The sequence below is a fragment of the Botryllus schlosseri genome, chromosome 10, assembly GCF_051294905.1.
Source record: "Botryllus schlosseri isolate E-star chromosome 10, Bs_hap1, whole genome shotgun sequence".
NCBI classification, from domain to species: Eukaryota; Metazoa; Chordata; class Ascidiacea; order Stolidobranchia; family Styelidae; genus Botryllus; species Botryllus schlosseri.
This window is the reverse complement of record NC_137245.1, coordinates 5,732,301-5,756,569: the sequence shown is the minus strand read 5'-3', so window position 1 is coordinate 5,756,569 and position 24,269 is coordinate 5,732,301. Positions and strand designations below refer to the sequence as shown.

At 39.5% G+C, this 24,269-nt stretch overlaps 2 protein-coding genes and 2 long non-coding RNA genes across 4 annotated transcripts in view; 1 reads left to right on the top strand and 3 right to left on the bottom strand.

Annotated features, from left to right (window-relative positions):
• The window catches only part of LOC145449027 (uncharacterized), a 374,781-nt gene that overhangs the window by 231,267 nt on the left and 119,245 nt on the right, over positions 1–24,269 (bottom strand). The window lies entirely within an intron of this gene.
• LOC145448385 (kelch-like protein 25) overlaps positions 1–24,269 on the bottom strand; it is a 98,526-nt gene that overhangs the window by 39,387 nt on the left and 34,870 nt on the right. The window lies entirely within an intron of this gene.
• Positions 1,348–23,050, bottom strand: LOC145449175 (kelch-like protein 22). The gene is made up of 4 exons (XM_080327645.1): positions 22,507–23,050; positions 10,555–10,705; positions 10,247–10,485; positions 1,348–2,043 (listed from the first exon to the last, which is right to left on the bottom strand). Exons 1-4 carry the CDS (start codon positions 22,538–22,540, stop codon positions 1,922–1,924), a joined length of 546 nt encoding a protein of 181 aa, XP_080183771.1. The 5' UTR covers positions 22,541–23,050; the 3' UTR covers positions 1,348–1,921.
• On the top strand, positions 14,074–16,665 carry LOC145449056 (uncharacterized). The gene is made up of 4 exons (XR_013918120.1): positions 14,074–14,433; positions 14,819–14,936; positions 15,493–15,683; positions 16,245–16,665. It is a non-coding gene; the product is annotated as an uncharacterized LOC145449056 (long non-coding RNA).

Sequence of the window (24,269 nt, the reverse complement as noted above, 5' to 3'; positions counted from 1 at the left end):
GATGAAGAAAGACTGCAAGTCACAATCCTTGAATACTTGATTAAGTACATGTAGACTAGACATAGGCTATGGTCTTTGACTACTTAACTAAATTCCATTTATGACCAATGAATATTAGTAGTAAGAGTGTGTGTGCTTGTAATCAGTATAATGTGCAATGACAAAATTAGTACGTTCAATCTCTTTATTAGTTGCTGACCCATAAACAAGAGCTACACTTGGATTTTTATCTACATTTTTATTATACGGGATTGCATATCTGCCATATTTGATTGATTCATACATTTCAGGATATTAGAGAGTCCATGTTATAAAAACTTGAAAAAGGAAGGATATTTTGCAAATCTTTCTTTCGTGTTAATTGCAGAGTGGATAATTCGAGCTGTGCCACAATGAAACGATTTAGCATGCCACCGTTAATCATATGTTTGCATATGTTTAATGGTTGTATGATAGTCATTCAACCGACAATGTGGCATATAATTTTCGAAGTAAAATGGTGATACTGCTGGAGTCGGAGTCGGGAGTCGGAGTCGGTACGTTTATGGACTCAGGAGTCGGGGTTGGAGTCGGAATATTGAAAATGTGTGGAGTCGGAGTCGGAGCCGGAGCGGTAGTAAAATTTACCGACTCCACAGCCCTGAATATGAATATATTTAGTCGAAGTAAATAACAAATATAATTAAATTTTCATTAAATCTACAAAATTTCGAAATACCTCTGTGCTAAATGCTCCTGTAGCACACCAGTTGACCATGGCCGATTGGTTGAAAATCCCTGAAGTATCCGAAAAATTATTCACGTGCTTTGAAAAATTAGCATCAGCAGACGGTCTGCACAGCAACAAGTATCGCGTATTGGACACAGTCTCAGCAATTAATTGATGGTGATTTTGATACATATTTTAAGAATACGGACAATGAACATGGTACAAAATGTTACATAAACAAACATTATTTCAACGGAATTTGGCCCTGTGAAGGATTCCAGTAGTTACATCACGTACTATGGTAGAAGTGATTAAAATTTGTCGTAGTACAACAACGAAAGATTTTTACATACATTCTCGGATAGAAAGTGTCTATCCGTACTAAGTAGCTTGCCAAGAATGGATGAAGAACGTTCAACAATAGCAGTTGTTGGTTGGCAACACTAAAGAAGCGCATACACTGCTTGTCACTCACCGTGTTGCTCCATTCTGACAATGGTGTCTACATCACAATTTTTCTTCATGCGCTTCCTGTTACAAGGACTATGCGATGACCACGAAGTCAAGCTATTTGTTTCATTTGAATGTTTATGATTCACAATGAACAGACAGTGACCTAACACTACAATTTTGACAAAATGTTTACTTTGTTTATACATTTCAAAAAACTCGCCCTACTTATGAGATATATACACGGAGGCAACAGGAAACTTAATATAGCATCAGACTTCGATACGAATCCTGCCCTTGACGAGGATCATCTTTCAACTTGCGAAACGGAGAACCTCGCATTTTGATTGATTTCGCTGGACCGATTTTTGAACAGAGTGACTCGAGTTCCACCATCCCGAGGATTCCACGGTACTTGATGTAGCACGACCCACACGGGTCTAGAACCTGTGGGTCGGAACTTCCAAAATCTTTCTTGGCCCGTTTCCGTCTTTCCAAGAACATAAATATCCCCTCCCAGAGAAAATACGTCATACGAGTGCAATCTTTCCGGTAGATATGTGATAGTATCCGACCACTGTCCTCCATATTTATCTCTGCGTATGACTGAACCGTCGCTATCCCCGCCAACAGCATACAATTGGTCATTCACGTACACCAGTCCAAATGATTTACGCGTATTTGGCAAGTTAATTACCAATTTTGTCCATTGGTTACAGCTTGTAGTGTAAAACTCCACCGTGCTTTTATCTGGATGCCTCGTCACACCACCCGCAACATATATTTTCTCCCCGACCACGCAACTCGCAAATAATGATCTGGCCAAGTACATTGATTGAACTGGAACTTGCCTTTCTTTTTAAAGCCCTCGACAGTTGTATATCCTGGAATGTGTAGAGAAATGGTTAAGTTACTATTTACAATCGTTCATATGCATAACATGTAACAAAACAAGTAGGCTACACCATAAACATCAAAACAAAATTCTGAATGGAGTATCGCAAACATATTACAAAGAGGTACAGTGCATTAGGGTTTCGGTCGGGTTTGGGCCGGGTTTCCACCCGGTTTCGTCTAGACTTCGAATAAAAAATATTAAGGGTGTAAATCGTTACTACTCAGCGATGTAAATTTTGTACTGTCGGTAGCAAATCAGTCTGTGGGTTCCAGTTGGGCTCGACTCGAGCACATGATTCAACCTCTGATTCAAAACGGCCAGCGACAAAAAAAACACGAACATTCATCAGTCCAGTTTGATCGGAGCTGTATCGCATTTGGATTTATAAATATGCAAGTAGAATTTTGATCTGGATTTGGACGCGGAATTTCATATTTTTCAATTTTCAAGCGACTCCCTAAAATAATAATTCGAGCCATTATATGATTGCGACGGGACACGAAATCGTCGCCTCATTAGGGTTTGGACTTTGATTAGACCAAAGGTCTCAAACTCAAATGTGCTAGCGGGCCAATTTCGTAGTTTTTGATGATGCCGCGGGCCGCAGCATCGATAGTATGGATATGCAATGTATTATTTCCAAGTAGGCATTATTTGATGGGAGCTTGCAGACAGGCATTCCACGAACATCGTGAAAATGCTATTTGCCATTGTACTTAGGGTTACATTTATAACAAAAATCAATCTAAATCAAACATGTTCACAGCATGGACTTAATTTAAAACAGTATGTTTTAAATTAAGTCACGACGTCAGGAATATTCAATCGTGACGTCATAGTGGATTGACATTGACAATTGCAAATGTCACAGTGCCGAAACTACGAAGGTTAGCTTTCGAAGGTGAACCTCTAAATTTCTGAGGTTCGCACACAGAACGCGAACGTGAACCTCACGTTCACACACCACCTCTAGTTCCACCCATCCCATATCGATATACGTCGGCTAAATCTGGTGGTAATTGTCCGTAGGCTCATAAAACATGGTTTTTGTCAAATATTTACACAATTATGGCATGATTTTACAACTTGAAAAAATCAATTTTGTTTTTTCTTAAAAAAACTTTTTTTTAAATACTGTTTAAAACATAAAACATGTTTTAAACAAAGTGTTTTAAAACGCCGTTTGTTTTAAATAAAACCATTTGTACTATTCACGTTTGATACGGAAAAATCACTTTTTCAAATATTTGAATAAAATTGTTTTTGTGCCGGACATAATATGTTAAAATAACGAGTTATAAACATCATGCGAGAAGATGCATCATGCCATCGTCAAACAGTCGGGTTATAATATTGCAGCGAGTGACGTGCAACAATTTTGTGGAGAATATTTCAAAATCTAATGAAGATTGATCAGATAATCAAAGCATTTGAGCGGTGTACCCTAATCCGGGTTTTGGTATAGTCGTGAAAGGTACGCTATTGTTACTATCATTGCCAAAGTCAAATTAAATCAGCGTTAAATTTGTCTTCGATTGGGAACATATCAATAACAGCTTAAATATAATCATTATTTAGCCATAGTAATGGCATTGTTCCTTAAATATACCGATCGTGCACCTCGTGCTTCCAATAAGATTTCTCGTAGCCCCTGTTCATTTTCAACACAATTTCTGAAGGTAGCTATATCAAAATGAGACAGCCCATTTTCATAAAATCGCTCGTAGCGCGAACACCATTTCTAAGTTGAATCAATTGGCCAAGACAATTTTACTCAACATATAGGCCCAATTCCACAATGCATCTCGTACCCCTAATGTGGTGCTTTTTACCCCGAATGGGTCTACGGAACCTGGGTAAGAACCCTGGAATAGAAATATCCAATCATTGATGAATTCATTGGTGTTGAGGGTGTGGAGCGCACTAGAATACCTTACTCGCCATTCACCACTAGGGATGGGCATAATGATTCGACTACTCGAATCTGATTCGAGTAATAATTTTAATGATTCGAGTCGAGTAGTAAAAGAAGGTTTTTCGAGTTCTGAAATGATACGCTTCTCGCAACTGAAAGGTAATTTACCAACGAGAATTATGGTTTTGATACTATTTTCCATTGAGGAGGCCTTGAAACTTTGATTGGCCGTGTCGCAGAAAACGAGACACAGTACAAAGTAACACATTTCCGAAGTCATGATCATCCCACAACATTGTCAAGAAGTACAATGAAGTCGGTATGGTCAAAAAAATATTAAAGTATCTTTAATATGACGGAAAACAGGAATTATGTTCTTCGTCGTGGCATAAAATGTTCATATTAGAACTATGACGACGTATATTCTGCTGTGACGTCATAATGAGTGATATTCGAATGCTCGACTCGACTCGAAGCGTAATACGTAATTCAGAATCGAATCACTCAGGTACTCGATTTTGCCCAGCCCACACTCCACCGATAGTAACATGTATAAAGAGAACAAACAACCCCCAGCATGTAGCCATCTATACTTTACGGGGGATACATGATGCCGAAGGTTGCTATACTGACTTGATTAGAAAACTATATACCCTACGCAACGCAGGCTACGACCTTTTTATATATGACTATTCCCCATGACAGTTTCATAGATTGATGCGTCCTTACGATTACCAAGTCAACGTTCCGAGTCGCAAGTCCTTCTCTGATTTTAACGTTTGACCCGGCACAACTGAGAGTCATCTCTATCTAATCCAGAGGTCTCAGACTCAAATGTGCTCGCGGGCCAATTTCCTACTTTTGATGGCGCCGCGGGCCGCAGCATCAATAATAGGGGAATTCAATGTATTTCCAAGTAGGCCTTATTTGACGGGACCTTGCAGACTGACATTCCACACGCATCGTAAAAATGTGATTTACTATTGTTAATCACGCCTGTCACAAAATAAATAACATTTTTAGATATCTGAATGAAATTGTTGCTGTATTTGGCATAGTTTGTCAACATAATTAGTTGTAGACATCATGCGAGAGTACAAATGCGTCAGGACATTGTAACAGCTGTAGCGTTATAATTTTGCAGCTAGCGGAAATTTGACGTGCCGCAATTATAGGTAGAATTTTAGAATTTTACAAAGATTGATCTGATCAGAGCATTGGAGTAGTACAGACTATAATCCGGGTCTCGGGTACACATAACTAGGCTATTGATCATGTCATTGCCAAAGTCAAATTAAATCAACGTTAGGTTTACCTTCGAATATTAGAAGAGATCAATAATAAGTTGAAGATAATGATTACTGTGCAATATCAATAGAAATGTCCGATCGCCGAAGAATCCATTTGTGTTACAGCTGAGAAGCGTAGGCTCCGACTACTTTATACTCCCCACATTTAATTGGCGATGATAACATGGATACCCAAGATGACACAGGATGTAAGCAACCAGTGGCGTAGCAGGCACCTGGCGGTTCTGGCTCTGCGCCAGGGACGGCAGGCTCCATGGGGGCGGTAAATGAGGCTGCGCAGTGCACAGTGTACACAGCCGGCTAAAATCAGCGTCATTAGTAGTCCTATAACTGGCATCCCGTGAGGTAAAATTTAATCAAACTGGTCTCCATCAAAAGCTAGTGTCGCGCTGATTCCGAAAACACGAATTAATATGTTTACATGGCAATGGAACCACTCAAAAATAGCCATCAAGGCCGATTGTTCCTTACAATCGGAGCGCCGCAACACACTGACTAATTGACCATGATAATGGAAATTATATCGAGCGATCATTTGGAGCAATGCCGATTTTCAGACCAGTATTTAAATTGTATTTCCGGAATCAGGTCAACAATAGCTTTCGATTAAGATCAGTATTGTTAAATTTGAGCGCTCGGGGGGCCTGGCCAACTATAGGATGACCATGACCAATTATGCTGCTTTTAGCTAGCTCAGCAGTAGGCCTGTCTGGGTATTCAAGTGTGACAAGTAAACTTGAAGCTCAAACCAGGTTTACCGGCATAGCCTAAGCCACTTGAAGATATGTTTGGATTTTTTAATCCCCACGCGCTGCTGCAAAGTGAAAGTCACAATTTATTCACCAGCGCTTTTAAAAGCACCTATGACGACGAGGTTGACTTTTTGGAGTTAACTGTGTAAATTGACAGATTTAAGAGGCTGGTATGAAGCAGTGGCTAGTTAATGCAAAACTACTTGATTCGGCACCATATTTATGCTCGTGGCTGAAACTTCATCTGACCATTGGTGTTTCAATTGCAAGCTGTGAGAGGAGCTTCTCAAAGCTCAAACTGATTAAGTCTTATTTACGTTCTACCATGAATGATGATCGGCTATCAGCTCTATCCATTCTGTCTATAGAAAGACTGAAAGAGACTATACGTTCAAAAACTTGAATTTTAAGTTATTATCGCTGATTTTGCTTCAGTCACAGCCCGACAAGTTAAGTTTTGAGGCGGCTATTGATTTCTATTTGCACAATACGTTCGTTCCCTATTTCTTGTCTGTATTATTTTTAGCCTTATTAACGCTGAGACGGTGAGGCTGACATGCGGCATATTATTTGTAATTATTTGCATTGACACGTTTGCTTGAAAATCAATTTATGTCGAAATTTGCTGCTGTCTTCTTAGGGGGCGGCATTTTAAGCGAGAGCGAGGGGCGGCAGCACATGCTGCTACGCCAGTGTAAGCAACTATAGGCCTACACATCAATAGGGCAAAATAATTATAATGGTTGCCATACCGACCTGCATCTAAATGAGCTACGAAGCGCAAGCTAGGACCTTTTGAACCGCATATTGCTCATACCATAACACAGCTTTCTAGATGTGTAGGTGTAATGACAAAACTCAAGCACATAGTTCCTAGATCTGTGCTTAGGACAATTTACTTTTCGCTTTTTTACTCGTATGTACAGTATGGCATAATTGTATGGGGGAATGCTTGTACTTCACATTGTTCTAAAATTCGTACCCTGCAAAACCGAGCCATGCGTTTGATGGCTGGCTTGCCCCATCGAACAAGATTATCCCAGTACTACCGCAAATACAATATTCTGAAATTTGACGATATTTTTACATTTGAAGTAGCTAAATTTATGCATCAATATTTTTCAAATGATTTCTTCGTCCTTGCTCAAACTGTTCACTCACACAATCCCAGATTTTCTTCCCAGGGCAACATCTATTTTCATCGACCCACCAGTAGCCTCACAAAGAAATCGATCGACTATGCCGGTCCTGTCATATGGAATGCTATACCCTCCTCAATACGGGACCTCCGATACCACTCCTTCAAAAAGGAATTATTCAGTCACCTCATCTCCCATTACCAATGATCCGCTTGTCTCCCACCAAATTTGTAGTTTCTTTAGTATTTTATTTTTATGCTGAGCTGAATTGATTGATCCCAACCAATGCATCCAAATTTATAACACAATATCTGTATTTGTTAATGCAGGGTGTGATCAGACTAGTTGACCCTACCCAGAGTCATATCGGTCACACCCTGCCCTATACCGTAAGTTCATTTATTGTTGTTACATGTGTCAATGATGTTTTCTTTACGGTTGGACAAATCAATAAATATCTCTCTCTCTCTCTCTTTTACTATTTTCAATAACAGTTGGATAGTTTGTTGCATCCGTGGTTGTACCAAATCACGGCGTTCCGCGTCACAAAAGTCCTTCTCTGATTGTACTTTTGATGCGACTCAACTCGAGTAATTTTTATTTAATCACCCATTGAGTCCGAATTCGATTAATACTACAAAACGTCGCGCCCAAGTCCAAATAACTATTTTTAGTACGAATCATCAACGGGTCATGTTTATGTTTAACACTATAAACAAGTAATGTCACGTAATAGGTAATCTTACACTACGTCGAAACTTTTTAAAGTGATGTAATAGTGAAGTTTGATGAGTATAGTTCTGGCTTCTGGAGTAGTTTTAGAGCGAGTTTTGAGTTCTCAAATTAAAAAAAAAATTGGTAGTAAAATATTGTCCAATACTTCGAAATCCAACATGCCGTCGCGGGCCGCACGAAATGGTCTCGCGGGCCGCATGCGGCCCGCGGGCCGCGTGTTTGAGACCTCTGATCTAATCACTAGGTCATTTAAAGTCATTAAAGTCATATTATTTTCTATGCATCAGTAGGGCGCTAAATCAATTTTAACGCAAAAACCGCACCCTTATAAGGTAGGCTTACCATATTTTGGAAATCTAAAAAGAGGACACATTTTCAGAAATATGCCAAAAAAAGAGAGAATTCTCAAAAACCGGTGAATTTTTCCCACTTTGTGATCGGTTGACTAAAAAAAAGGTCATCTTTTCCGCTCAGAGCTCAAAATACCGTTTTTCTCTCCACATTGCCAGGTGGTTGACTAAAAAAAAAGGTCATCTTTTCCGCTCAGAGCTCAAAATACCTTTTTTCTCTCCACATTGCCAGGTGGATGACTAAAAAAAAGGTCATATTTTCCGCTCAGAGCTCAAAATACCGTATTTCTCTCCACATTGCCAGGTGGATGACTAAAAAAAAAGGTCATCTTTTCGCTTAAATCACCGTTTTCCACTCCGAAATACCCGCCGGAGCTTCACTTCTGTGCTAATGTGCGGCATATCACTCGCAATTTGCTCTAAATCTGACCTAAATTTTCAAAAAAGAGGACAAAATCTCAAAAAAGAGGACAAAAGGCCGTCCTCCGAGGACACTTTCAAAAAAGTCAAAAAAGAGGACAAATCCTCTTAAAAGAGGACGTATGGTAAGCCTATTATAAAGTATATTAAGACAGTTATAAAGTCATAGAAAGTCATATATTCCTGGTTTAATCATAAATCAGCTTTTTAAGTTATATAGTCGTATTTTCTAGTTAGAAAGTCATAACGTTGTACACTTTGAATATCAAATAACAATTTAAGCGGTGGAGCAACTAAGCACTAAGAAAGTACGGCAGTTACTCGTTGGGGTAGCTGGTTGAATGCTGCTCAATATGATGCCGAGACACGTCCACAAGTTGAAGAAATAGTCAATGCATAGCAAGATAAAGGAGTTATTGTAAAGAGCTTCAAAAATTCAGTCAAAGATCCGACGTTGACTAGTCAGATAACAGAAATAGGCCTCCACCATAACAATATTTCAAACTTAATACTCAAAATGTAAAGTTGCAAGTACACCATCAAATAGGCGCATGCTGATCTAAATGCCCTTGATTTCGGAAAAGATTCGCTTGAGCTCAGAAATTACATTAAGAAGCGATTGAAAAAAAACGATGTGAAACAAATTATGAAGCTACAGAGACAAGTGATTTCACCACTGCTTCGTGCAAAACTGCAGAAGTGTCAACCCACATCAGCTTCTGTGGAGCGCTCATTTTCCTTACTCAAGTCATTTTACGTTCAAATCGTAACTTGAAAGACTCTAACATTCCACACTACATGAAACTGTACTACAACAGTGGTTGAAAATAAAAATAGATGTGTATTACTGTTGTGTTGAGTATGTTTTACTATTGTATTACTGTTGTGTTGAGTATGTTTTACTATTAAGTTCCGTGAGTGACGTTGTTCGCAAGTAAAAATACAAAATTTTCACATCAAGTCATATAAAGTCATATTTCCCAAAACATAAAGTCATATTATTGATTTTTTAAGGTCAAATAAAAATGGCCCGCTAATCACCCAGTCAGTCCGACAACGAGTAACTTTACAAAAGGTCGCACCAAATAAAATCACAATTTTTAGTCATGACTCATCAACAGGTCATGTTTCATCATCATGTACGAGAAATGTGACGAAATAGCTGATCTTGTACTGCATGGTAGCATTTAAAAGTGACGTGATAGTGTAGTTGGTTGAGATTTCACTGAATTTTAGAGTATGTTTATGTTGAATTTTAAGTTCTTATCTCAAAAAGATATGTGGCTCTCGAATATTTTGTCGAATACTTGAAATTCCAAAATGGCTTCGCGGACCGCACAAAATGTTCTCGCGGGCCGCGTGTTTGACACCTCTGGATTAGACCATATTAGTCTGAAATTGGGATCGCGATTCGAATTAGAAAATAATGTCCGATCATCTCTAACTCTGTGACAATGTGGATCGACTCGCATCCCTGATCGGCTGAAAACAATCACATGTTGAAGGACCCCCCTCCCCGACGAACTATATCGTTCATGGGCTGCAATATTTACATACTCTTATCTCACTTGCGGTGCCGTCCGTTTCTGACCGTGTATGTCTTCCATCAATTGCGTACAGATTATCACCGACGACAGCAGCACAGAAATCCGCCCTCGGTTGATCCATTTTTTCTCCTGCGGCCCATTCCCCGGACCTGATGCAGTACACGAACACATCTCTCTTGAAAATTTCCTTGTCTTCAAGCGTAACGCAACCGCCTAAAACCCAGATTTCGTTTTGCAGAGTGGCCACTGCAAAGCCAGTTCTGAAACATGGGTGTTTTCTAACATACTTACGCAACTTGAACATTCACATTGGCGATAGCCGCGCTCACCTTCTTTGTTCGACTACGTCGTTGTTGAGCATACACCATTCTGTCGTATCGAAATCATAGCGTTGAAAGTCAGTCGTGAGCCCATCTTGCGGGCGGGAATGGTTTCCGATGGCTCCAATCATATATAAGTCATACGCCTCGCATCTGCATTCTGTATTTAGGATAAAAAACGGACAATCGGCTTCAAGGTGCAATTTTAGGAGAGCAAAATGAATCTGACAGTTAGTAATTGTGATTACTTTTTAATGAATTCGTTATTGTATTCGTTCGATATTGTGCTGTGATCGTAATCATAATCATCATCACACGATTCCGAACTAGCTCTAAGCAGAAGTCATCGCGATTCATTGCGTATTTTGACTCGAGTCAAGTCAAGTCAATTGATTTTCGAACTTGACTTGAGACAAGTCATGTCACTCGATATTTTGATGTGACTCGAGTCAAGTCGATTCATTTCAAGTCAAGTCAGGTGTCAAGTTGAATTTTCGAAGTTCGATGCATGACTAAAAGTCATTTTATATTGCTAGCAGTTTCAAACACAGATTGAACCCCCATTTAATCTGAATCGAGAACTAATATAGAGTTGAATATACACGCAAAATGCTTCGTATCGCTCACGTATACGTATCACTGCTAAGCTACACATGAAACGGTTTATCACCGGTCTGTTAATATCGGCCAGTGGTGGGCAACCTTTCTGCTATTCACGGCCGCATTTCGATTACTTATGTGTCCTACGGCCGCATTCCAATGCATAAGCCGTAATGAAGTAACTCGGCGCCAAATACCTATGTTAAACCGTCCATGCCCATTTCTGGTGATCTCCGGACTAATTTGCTTTCTCATATCAGATTACTATATGCACCGAAATCGCGAGTGACCATGTCCTGAATAATGACGATGGACGCCAAGCGCGAAATTTTTTTCAGATTTACAGATTGAATTTCGTCATTATGATCAAGTATATTCACATATTACCATCTAATATTTATCCTTTAGCCCATGTGATCAGATTCAGGGCAAGTTACACATGATGATGCATCTTCGGGTGGGCCAATGGTTATTAGTCACTTTGTCGCATGTTGTTATTTGTTGACCTACCATCAGGATTATCGTTAGGCTGTAGTACAGTGGTTCTGAAGCGGGGGTCCTCGGACACCTAGGGCTCCGCGAAGCAATTTCAGTGGGCTCGCGATACCTCCAGATTAGGAAAAATGTCCGGTAAACTAATTTTCGTTTTTTCTAAATTAGAGAAATCGCAAAGCAGATTTCGATTCATAATTGGTAAAACTCAAAGGACTCACATAAACGGATCGAATGGCAGTCTGAGACAGCGTTGGGATCAAGTCACTACACTGTAAATCCGCAAGGTCGTATTGAACACTTCATAACACTTTTTTCTGCGTACGGACACACTTTTTGGGCATATAAACGCATTGGGCCATTATCGTCGCAACGCTTCTGCGTATTTCTCCGTTTATATGTAACACTTCGCCACTGCGGCTTATTTTCAGAAAATTTATACTTGGTAATTTATCATCAATTTCGCATTCATAAACTATCGGTAGGATTGGAGATCACATAAAATCATGTTATATGTAAAACAATGTTATTCAACTGACCAAACCACTAATATAACAATAAAATATACATATTTCCCGGTGACACAGAGGGGTCACCACCTTCGTTACGGTAGAGCGCGCTCGATTTCAGTTTCGAATTTGAATTGGTGGTTCGTCAGGCTTCAAGCAGAGAGTAGGGTACACGAAAAGACTTGGCAGAATGGATATATTGAAGCAGTTTCTGCTACCTGATGACGTAAAGGATCATAACGTCCATGTACTGTAAGGTATGGAAATGCGGTAAATGTTATTGAATATATGTAACGTGAGAATAGTCGTAAATTGAGCTCGTTTTGACATTGCAGTAAGGTCGTTTGTTTTAGATGTTTTAGTAGGCTACTGATATCCCTTATTCATTTGAATGTTCTTTAGATGTTTTGTAGTATATGATTCGTCTGATCTTATTGCTGTAGGGTCGAGCTTCGAATCTGATTACATACCAGGCTGCGACCAGGTACAAGGTACTGATGGGAAGCTGCTATCGAACTAACTTTTTTGATATATAGATAAAGGGATGTTCTCTCCATCCACACTGAAATAACCCTATGTAGGCGATATTGTGGTCCATTGTGGACAAGTACTGCAATGTCAGCAATTGAATGCCGGTATGACAGTCATGCAACGGTATTGATTGTTTTTCAACTGCAACACATTTTACACTGTACCGGTACTGCTTACTGAAGCGATTTTTTTGACATGTCAAAATAGGTCAAAATTTTGTCAAAATTGTACCGTCAGGTCAAAAATTGCCAAAATTGTTTACAAAATCAAAATGTTTTTGGCAAACTTGCATTTCGTTTGTATCATAGATGATTGCACTGTCGGTGAACTTATCATTTTACAATTTACATCTTGTAGCCTACTTTTTAGTCCTACCGTTGTAGACGGACCATCGCCTGATCATTGTGAATCATAGACTGTCAAATTAAGCAAATGCTCAACGTAGCCTACTGCACTATCCTAACTGAAGCAACACTGCGTGGGCATTGGTTTTTCCATTAGAAACCGAATGATGAAAAATTGCGATGTAGACAACTTTCTCATAATGAGAGAGAGGGCAGTGAACCCACAACTTCAGTGTAGCCGGCCAACAGCTGCCGCTGGTGAACTTTCTTTTTTCATTCTTGCCAAGCTACTTAGTTAGGACAGGCACTTTCTACCCGAAAATGTAGGAAAGTATCTTTCGTTGTACTACAAAGTTTTAATTATTTCTACCATAATACGAAATGTAATCAATACTAGAATTCTCCAAGGGTCCAGATTTCGATAAAATAAGTTTTTTTCATGTAAAAATTTGTCAGTTTTCATGCTAAAAGATTTTTTCAGGTCAAACTACTTCGGAAGAACAGACAGCCCCATCCAGAAATAAAGAGAAGTACCGGTAATACAATTCTAACATTATGTGAGAAACACCGAATTTAAGTACATGGGGTCAAAATTAAGTTTTTCATCATCAAAATATGTGTGAACTTGAATTTTTCAGTCAAATTTCCCTTTTTAGGTCCAAAAAATCGCCCTAATAATAGCACAACAAAACAAACAATCTTTTCAACAAACCATGGGATCACAAGGGGTAGTATTTGCTTCGCCCAATCCCCAAATTTGACTTTTCTGAGTTTATATTATGATACGGTAACTGAACTAAACTCTATGCCGCAGGTACTATGTATTGAAATTGGCACCTTTTTGAAATGCATCAGCTGTATGGAATCATGGTAAGCATCACGGTGATTTGTAAGTGAACTGGAATATCCGTAAAAAATGAATTTGATTCTGTTGCATTCGGTTATATTCGTAATAAAGATTTTTATGAGTGTCTGCTGATAACATTTCACTAAAATTGTTAACAATCCAGGAAGTATACTACCTGTGCCAGAGTAAAATTGGTGGTAACGTCGTGTGCAACTTTCCATTCCATTACCTAATTATTCTATGAAAGACACCCTTCTGTCATGCACAACTTATCGCAGAAAATAACAACTGTATCCAGTATGATATCTGCGTGATTACTGAGCAGTTCATTTGTATTGCGAATTTTCGCAAAATATATTTTCTTTTCAATAGTCTTGGATTGATCCTCAAATTCATCCAACTGATGTCGACTCTTTAAAAAGAGCCCCCTGGGTCTACCGTGCCTGCGCTATCGAACAATGTTGACAGTGACGTGAGGAGTCGTTCGTAACGGGTTTTGTGCCAGCACAGTCATCTTATGCGATGCAGACCTTTGTCTCAAGAACCCATGGATACATGTGATTATGTAAGCCTATTTATTCATTTTATGTATCACCATTGATTATGTAATTTGCTGGTTTTTGCAGCCCTACTTTTCTCACAAACTATCTCGCAGAGTAGCTTACGGACTATTCGATATGCGCTGGAAAAGGTTTCATCTGTGTACACAGTACAGTGTACACTGAACTGTATACACTGAACACTGAACAGAGATGTAGTTGAACGTAATGAGCTCGTGTAACTTGTACTTTAACTATTGCTTACTGAGCTATAATGGATTAGGTCAGTGGTTCTCAACCTGGGGGGCTGAGCACCTATCCTGCGCTTCTGTAACCTACCTGTGTGAAATATTTATATTTACTTCTGCATGAAATTTACAATTTTCCTTTGGTATTTATTGTATTTTCTAGGAGCAGCATTTGGATTTGACCAGTAAAAAAGAGCCGCCATGGCATGCCACGAATCAGGGACTCATCAAGCCTGGGTTGCAGCTGATGGAAAGAATATGAAAAATGCCCTAATGTGCAGGTAGTATGTATTGCAATTGCCACCTTTTTGAAATGCATTTGTTGTTTAAGATACTGGTAAGCATCGCCATGTTTCGTAAGTAAACTCGTATATCCTTAGATAATGAATTTGATTCTGCTGCATTCGGTTATTTTTATGAATGTTTGCTGGTAAAATTTCACTAAAATGATTAACAATCCAGGAAAGTATGGTACCTGGGCTGGAGTAAAATTGGTGGTAAGGTCACATGCAACTTTCCATTACAATAATTAATTGTTCTATGAAAGACACCCTTTTGTCACATACAATACATCCAGTCTGATATCTGCGTTAATACTGAACGCTGGTGACGTCATATTTTGTGATACGATTGTTGATGTACAACGTTCTTTCGAGTTCTCCACTAGTTGCTGACGATTCCCCCTGACGAGTCTCAGCTGAAAATATTCGGGCTCATTTCAACATGCATATACTATTCAATTTTATATTGAAGTTTTGTACCTCGAAGAAGCTGTTCGAATATTGAATAGTTACCCTGCATTGCACATTTTTAAAACAAGTATTTTCTTTTTAACAGTCTTAGATTGATCCTCAAATTCATCCAACTGATGTCGACTCTTCGAAAAGAGCCCCTGATTCCGCCGTGCCTCTGCTAGCAGAAAATGTTGATAGTGCCGTTAGCAGTCATCTGATTGGATTTTGTACCGGTGCAGTCATCTTTTGCGATACATACTTTCGCCTCAAGAACCCATGGAAACATGTGATTATGTAAGTATATTTATTCATTTCATATATCACCATTGATTATGTAATGTGCTGGTTTTTGCAGTCCCAATTTTCTCAAAAACTATCTATATATGCTATATGAGCTGAAGAGAGGCTTGATCTGTGTAAATTGAACAGGGGTGTTGTTGAATGTAAAGAGCTGGTGTAACTTGTATTTAAACTACTGCTTACTGAACTATACTTGGAACATCAAATGGAGATCATTTCCCATGTCGTGCTAATTCCAATTAATTTCGTTAGTTAAATTTAATCAGGAATGAAGGATTTCGAAAGATTGAGAACAGTTACAATTACTGCAATGAAGGAAAAGTATTCAACACCTTCGATAAGATGTCACAAAGTTTTTATACTTAAGACAATCAATGTGTCCTTTGTCTGGTATATTTTCTCGTCTCAATTCAAAGCGGCTATAAAATCTTGGAATCAAAGTTATATGTAAAGCCTACCGTATTTCAATTATTATAATGGAACTCCGAACCCATAGGGATAACAATTCTACTATATTTATTGTCGGATCTTGTTTGCAATCAATTACATTTTCAGCAAAACGAGGTCGATGAAGTCAACTGTCTTCTTCTCAAAGCCAAATTGAGAGATAAACAAATATAATCCAAGACCCAAGCGCATGTCTTATTGAAACAGGTACCGTATTCTTTCTTTTTTGTGGACCATACAAATTTACATAGACCTGCGAAGTTCTGCTATAACTGTCATTCTGAGTTACAGCTCTGCATTCTCACTGTTGCCTGTGCGTCTGAATGTCAATGTAAATGTCAAAATGGCCGAATTGAAAAAAAAAAACGCAGACCTGATTCAAGATATTTTTATTAGTCGTTACGCTAATTTTAGTCCTTCTCAGTGATAGGATTTTACATGTATCCGAGCGCCTTTCCTAAGCTTGAGTAACATGCATGTGTGAAACATTTATATTTATTTCTGCATAAATTTAGAATTTTCATTGACATATTCAAAACTTTGGAATTTAATCACATTTTCAAGGAGCACAACATGGAGTCGACCAGTAGAAAAGAACAAATACCATGGAACACCACGAATCAGAGATTGACCGAGCCTGGATTGCAGCTGATGGCAAGAATATAAAACTGCTTCAGTGAAAATGGAGTATTCAGAAACATTCTTGACGATTTGTGCTGCTATGCATTGGATTGTGATACCCTAAAGGAGTGGTTCTCAAACAGGAGAACGCATTTGAAGCGGCGTGAAGCCGCTGTCAACTAAAATCTTTTTCGCACATGCTTTTTTAAATTCTATTATACGACAATAAGGAGTGTGTGAAATTTTGTGCTATCACATGGGAGCGTGTCCAAAAATGTTTAAGAACCACTGCCCAGATGTCATATTTTGCAGCAGACTGGTAAATAACAACAAAATCTTTTCTGTAAATCTGCAAAATTCGTATGGACTCAAAGTAACGATTTCTTTGTTATTTAAACAAAAGTGATTGGCATTAAGCTGATATAAATACTTCTAATGCAAGCCCTAGGATATTTTTAGCAGGCCAAATTTAAGAGTAAAAAAAATACTTATGGTTGTTTATCGTGGTAGTGGTAGTGATACTGATACATTCATTGTTTGTTTGTTTACAATAAAATTAGAAATTTACAAGCCGTAATTTGATCAGTTTTAAATAAGTTGTAATGATTTGTGTTGATCATGTTTTCCGCTAACCGACGTAACCAACGAATTTGATTCCATGCCCCTGTCACGAAAGTTTAGGATTCTAAATCATATTTTGTTATCACTATCCCTAATTCCCTATGCAATCATTTTCATGATTGAGCGAGTTGCATGATATTTGTAGTGAGTTTGCTCTTAATCATTTGTGACGTTCGTGATTTCATCGACTCTTCCGGGAACGGTTTCAACTGCTGATCTATATTTATGAAACCCTGTCACAGCAGCTATTGGAAATTTCAATGTTTGCATGTATTTAATCACCCAGGTTGGGTATTATAAGCGTCATTTATTCATGAATCAATAAAATCTGATTTAATTTTGAGCCCTGCGTTCCGGTGACTAGTCAACCAGCCACTTTGAGACTGAACACTTTTTAGGTAAACACCTTTAATTTGAACACTTCGAAACACTTTTAGGCGTTCAATTTTTGGATCACGTTTCGTGTTCAATTTTCCGGGTTGAGCAACACTTCAAAATTTACAGTGTACCTTCGAGTCACGAGTCATCTCGAGTCATTACACATTTTGACTCGAGTCAAGTCAAGTCAATCGATTTTCGAAGGTGACTCGAGTCAAGTCAAGTCACTCGTTTTTTGGAGGTGACTCGAGTCAAGTCGAGTCAAGTCAAGTCAAGTCACGAGTCAAGTCACAATTCAAGTCAAATTGAATTTTCGAAGTATGAGGATGATTCAAAGTCATTACATTTTGCTAGCTGTGTGAATGACAGATTGATTGGTGATATATCTTGAATCAATTACCGAGTATTAGGTTAATTATACGTGCAAAAAGGCGTTGTATCGCTCACGCACGCTTAGAGCTGCTAATAAAATACGTGAGCCAAAATAGAGAATCGAATACGAAGCGCCGAGAAGTTTGAACAAATTGATACGGTACAATACACTACCCATCCAGGGCCGTCCACACATCCGTGAGATTATAAACGCATAAACTATATTCGTTCGATTCAAATCATACAAGAGGGTCGGCTTAGGTGGGCACTTCGCGATGTAAGCACTGAGCCGTTTAACAAACAGAGATACGTTGCTATTAGATGATTCTACAGCTAGTACATAAAGGTAAGCTGTGATCATTTCGTTTTCGGTCAATTTATTTGTGATGTAACAATGGAGGATCAGTGAAAAGTACAATCAGTGAAAGACTGATTGCTCTCACAAGTCACACCGGCGTATCGCGAACAATCCGAATATATAAAAGATGCAGCGATTTAATCGACATCGTTTACTAGATGACTTGAAATTGACTCGTAAATTTTGCTCCGAGTCACGAGTCAATCCACATTTCTGAAGCGACGAGTCAAGTCAAGTCAAGTCATTTTTGCAAAGTGACTCGAGTCAAGTCAAGTCATGCCAAAAAGGTGACTCGAGTCATCCCAACACTGGTCTGAGATGAAATTGTCTGCAGTGTAAACTCATTTTAATTGCTAAATTGCCAATAGCCTACTGATACAAACATATTGCTGTTTAGAGATGTTTTGCTTTAGGAATAAATTCGCTTGCAAAAAATCCATTTTCTCCTGTGATATACATAACCGCTATTCCTGAATACCTCCAATATGAGCTGCTATAAAAAAATGACTAGCCTGGACATTGTATTGGTTCCATTTATGTGGCGATCAGACCCAAAGGTGTCGTCGGAAACGTTAGGCGTTATTATTACATTCCCCACCACCTATATTTGCGCAAGTTAATGGATTTATTGCACTCGTTCATTTCAAATCGACGGCGTTCATTTTCGAGACACGGCAGTGTATTTCAAGAAATGCAGCCCCAGAATTTGCTTGGAAATAATAAACGACTTCCTAATTTTTACATAAATAGTATGATGTTAATTTCAAGAAATGTTCATCACTAGCCCACAGCTAACATTTCCATAGGATATTTGAACTAAAACTTGGGGGTCCCGGCGGTCAAAAGGGGGTTCGCGCAGCCAAGAATATCGAGAACTACTGCTATACCGGAAATATATTGGAATCGCCTAAACGCACCAGAAGCAAATTCATTTCGTGAGAAGCACACGATTCCAAGTTGGTATTGCTACATGCGGCGCATTTTCCTCTGCTGTTCGTATCTGTACTGTGGGACTCAGATTGCAAAGAGCGCTACTATATTGAAATGAAGTATAGCTTTGAATCGCGCATAGCGCGAATAAAATTTCCAGATAAAGTAAAATATCTGAAAAATTCAGGAGTCGATTCGTAAATTCAATTTGCTTGTCGACAGGCGCCAACGCATACTAATTAAATGACGACTCACTGCCGCACAAATTCCCTTCTACGGCCGCATGCGGCTGTACGGTAACATCGGCAAAGCACAGGCTAGAATACGAAACCTCACTATGTTGAGATAAATGAATAACAATGATGATATGCAATACACTACCCTACTACACATTCATGATATGCAATTTGTGCCTGTTCCAACTGTTTATGAGCAATATAAACGTATAAACGATATTCGTTCGATTTAAATCAGTGTTTGAGCTTTTTTCAGCTACCGCTCCCTGAACAAGTACCATGATAATTTCAATGCAGTGGTTCTCAATATGGGGGCTCACCCCTCTTGGGGGGCGTGAAAGCATCTGAAGGAGGCTTGGAGCTGTTCTCAACTGATTCGCGCTCGGCGCGATTTACATCTCGTTCATAATTATTGCTCTGTGGTTTGTCTGCATTTCTTATTTAAAAAGCTCTCATCCACAGTTGTAACCTTCTATGGCTATGCCATAAAACTATCCGTTAGGTTTGCTAGCATCATGATTGCGTTTTGTGAGGTTTGTTAGCATCATGATTGCGTTTTGTGATATGACGATAAGGGGGGCGCGAAATCTTTTACCACCATAAGAGGGGCGTGTCTTGAAAAGTTTGAAGACCTCTGTTCTAAGGTAAATACTTTCTATATTATTATTTTTGGTTTAATTTCTGGTGCGACAGCCCGATCTCAAGGCCCATGCAGTTTGAAAGGTTTCAACTGCTAAACATCACAGAAATTCTGAACGAGATTGGCATAATTCGGATCACGAGTGTGATTTCAGATAGGCCACACCGGTTTTGATTGTTTCAGTGCGTGTCTTAGGTAGATTCGTTCTCTGTATATTCGTAGAATTGGGGTAACTATATTTCATCTACACACAGTAGGAGCGTGTCTGAAGCTAACATGGTTATGATGCTGTCAGCATTGTGTGTCCTGGAACTGAACCAAAAGTGGAATTAGTAAATATATGAACAGATCGCTGCTCACCCCTTACAGATTTAAATTTCTCTCCTGTTCTAAGTATCGGGACAACCGACTTTCATCTCTAGTTTTGACGAATTGGTTATTGAGGTCGACCAGCCTATGAAATCTCGCCACTGTTTCTGACGCGTGTACGATATCACCAAAGCAATCTCTGGATTGTTTTAATCAAGCATATATATTATCTCCATGTCCTCACTATATAATCAAATACCAATTTTGCGTCTTGGTTTATAATCCCAATTTTATATAGTGCGGCCCGCGAATGGATTCAGATGTGGAATGCGGCCCGCGAGCTTAAAAGCTTGCCCACCCCGGGTCTAGCTGAAGCATGAACATTTCTCATCTTGTCGAAAGCCACTGTCGCAGCACTGTGGGAATTCCACGATTGCTTGAAACGGACATTCAAATCACGCAAGGCAGTTTCTCTTAAAAAATCATCGCACCACGCAGCAGAACAATAACTGCAACTACTTCGTAATTTTCACAGTCACACAATCAACCAAGCTTTCTGAGGATTCTGCAGACTGCTAAATTAGTCCATTGATAGGGTGAATCAACATTGTATAGCAACAATAGACTTTGTCGGTACAGCTGATCAAATAGACCTGGGGTGGTGAGATTTTTCGGCTAGAGGGCCATACGAGATTTACGAATCATTGCGGGGGCCACTTGAATGTTGAATGTCCTTTTTCAGTCGTCAGATAGGGGCGAATACAATTCGATAACGGAAAAAATAGGACTGATATCACTACGCATCACAAATGATAACAGTTATGCCATGGAATCTATGTGTAGGCTACACTGTAGAAGTGTAGCCTACATGTCCTTGCCGCGCCAAGCGCGAATTTTTTTCCAAATGAACGAATGAAGACGGTCAATAGTATTGTTAGTGGCAGATATTGTAGATCGCCTGTGTATATGGCTTGAACCGAAGTTCGTGACCTTGCTTCCGATCAGAAATTGTTGTTCTTGGCGACGAATGACTGCGTCGTCGTGAAGGGTATGGTGATTGCGTTAGTCCACAGAGAATGTTAAGAAAAACATTGGGTGGAGTCGCTCTTGAAGGTTTAAAACTTCAATGCAAAATTGAATGATATATTCATATTGAAAGACACCGAACCTTCAGTCAGACACTCGTCTGGGGTAATCGTCAGCTAAAAATAATGTTTTAGAACCGTGAGAAAGTTCAGTGATACATTGCTAAAATTACATTACTAGGCCTACTAGTTTACGACAACTTAAGGTGTAAGCTATGGTCGCTGCGCTTGCGGTCAATTAAATTGAGGATAACAATGGAGGCTCGGTAAAACACTCAATAACTGAGTAATTGGTTGCTCCCAGCGGAGTGTCGTTACAATCCGAATGTATACAAAAGGAAGCGGTTTAGTCAACACCAATAAAGCGACGACTTGAAATTGACTCGTAAATTTTGCTCCGAGTGGCGAGTCAATCCGCATTTCAGAAACGTCGACTCAAGTCAAGCCATTTTTGAAAAGTGGATCGAGTCAAGTCATACGGAAAAATGGGACTCGAGTGTGACTCGATTCAAGTCATAACTCGAGTAATTCCAACACTATTTCCGGATGCAATCGACGATATTGATTGACTAATCGCCATATGTCCGATGTTGAATCGCCAGCGCTATAGATTAGCGTTAGTCCGCCTGAAGAAGTTAGCCTTACCAAATGCGTTTACGCCGTGAATTGGTGAAATATTATGCGAATGTGAATCGATCATCCGCACCAATCTTTATAAGATCAGAACGGTTTAATTTTGAAAATCATATACAATGTTTTACGCTTTGGTCCACATTCCGACGCGGAAATTCATAAACTCGTAATAATTTCCCCGCCTTACCAGGACCGGCTCCGAGTTCTTCTTCGGGCGACATAAAGTATCCCTGCTGGTTAGATCCAAACCCACTGCGAGTGACTGATTGTGATGGTCCACCGAACCGATTGAACAATTGTTGAAGCGGACAATAGGCATCTCCCTGCTCGGAGATTTGAGATTCCACGGCCGGAAATGAATGTGGTGATAAACCGAGACTGTTGAATTGTTCATTCGAGAGGAAGCCCGCTCGCCGTGGGTCTTGAAATACCCGTGCAGTAGATGATGGCAACGGCGTATCACAGCTTCCGTGAGGCTGTTCACTCGAAAATTCACTTCCCTGTCCAGACAATAAAATTATACTTGTAATACCTGATTGGGACTGCCTATTGGACCATTCCAACAAATATTAGAAACACAATGGTCATTTCCGTGTCATGAAGCAGACATTTGAATTCAAGCCACAAACTGATGTTCGATCAGGTAAGAATATTCACGCGCCGACCTTAACTCACTTGGCAACCATCACAATTCTGGAATATTTAACGACGCACAGACCACAAATAAATGATCGCGTTCAAACTACAAGCAGTCACAACGTGATATGCTAGTATAGGATTATTACAGTGTTATACATAAAAAGTGGCATTAATGAACGGGTGTAAGGTAGCAATGACTCCGGTCCGACTTGATTCGCAAATTTTCGGTGACTCGACTCGTCTTAGAGTCTTAAAGTCTTAGACGTTAATATTGAAAATTACTCGACTCGACTTGGAGGTACTACAGGTATTGATTCGACACGTATTCGAGTCATTTTGCAAAGCTGGACCAAGCCATGACTCAAGATTATGTACGACTCGATCCAAGTGATATATTTTGATAGCCTTTATAGCAGTGATTCCCAGCCGCGGCCCCGAGGGCAGCATGCGGCCCCCAGCTAGGCTTTCTGCGGCCCCCACAGAAATATTGAGAAATCGATTTGTGAAAAGAAATAATATTTATAAAATATTCTTGCTTGGCTTGGATTCCGGAGTTTTCAATTAGGATTGCAGGAACGTTGTGAGTAGACTGCTAAGATTATGTCACTGCTGTCTCAATGCAATGTGCCCTAACTTTCCAGTTGAACGAGCAGTACCTATAGATATAGGTATTGACAGGACCGTAACTGTCGCACCCCAAGTCCCCAAATTGGGGGGAACGAGCTCGAAGGGGGTCAAAAATTATTTGGTGAATTAGCATGAACTATAGATTATTTTATGCAACGTTTTCAAATTTTTTTCGCGCCGTGCGCGATTTCAAGTTTCCAAGTAGACACCTTCATTATTGGATACTATTCCACCAAGATAAAACACGCAAGATTTATAGAAGTGGGCATATCGGCGTTGGCCATTACCGCGTCACGACGCACGAAGACATATAAAGTTTTAGGCCATATAACATGCGACTCCAAGCAGTGTGCCAGAACGATCGACAGCGAGAAAACCTTGGCCGAAAATGACTGCCCTTACGGCTTACGCTGACCGGAAACTTCGTTATGTATATACAAAATACATATAGGTATAATCGACCATAGGCGCCTAAATGACTGGTGCCGAATATTCCTGTCTTGGCAATCTGAACCTCACGAGACAAATAGGCTACCATCCCGCAGGGAAGAATTATATGCCAGTGAAGAACTACCAATTTGAAATCGTGTGCATCTTTAAGTTTAGTACGTTTGGGCGATTCTATATTTTTTGATATAGCAGACTGGAGGTCACGAAATAACATCATGTAACGAAGTCGTACCA

What these genes read in the sequence shown, in the direction of transcription:
- LOC145449175 (XM_080327645.1), bottom strand. Translation starts at nt 22,540, where the DNA reads ATGTCGCCCGAAGAAGAACTCGGAGCCGGTCCTG. An exon ending in GACGTAGTCGAACAAAGAAG is followed by an intron (nt 10,486 to 10,554) that starts GTGAGCGCGGCT and finishes CCCATGTTTCAG; the next exon opens with AACTGGCTTTGCAGTGGCCA. An exon ending in AGAAACGGACGGCACCGCAA is followed by an intron (nt 2,044 to 10,246) that starts GTGAGATAAGAG and finishes TACACATTCCAG; the next exon opens with GATATACAACTGTCGAGGGC.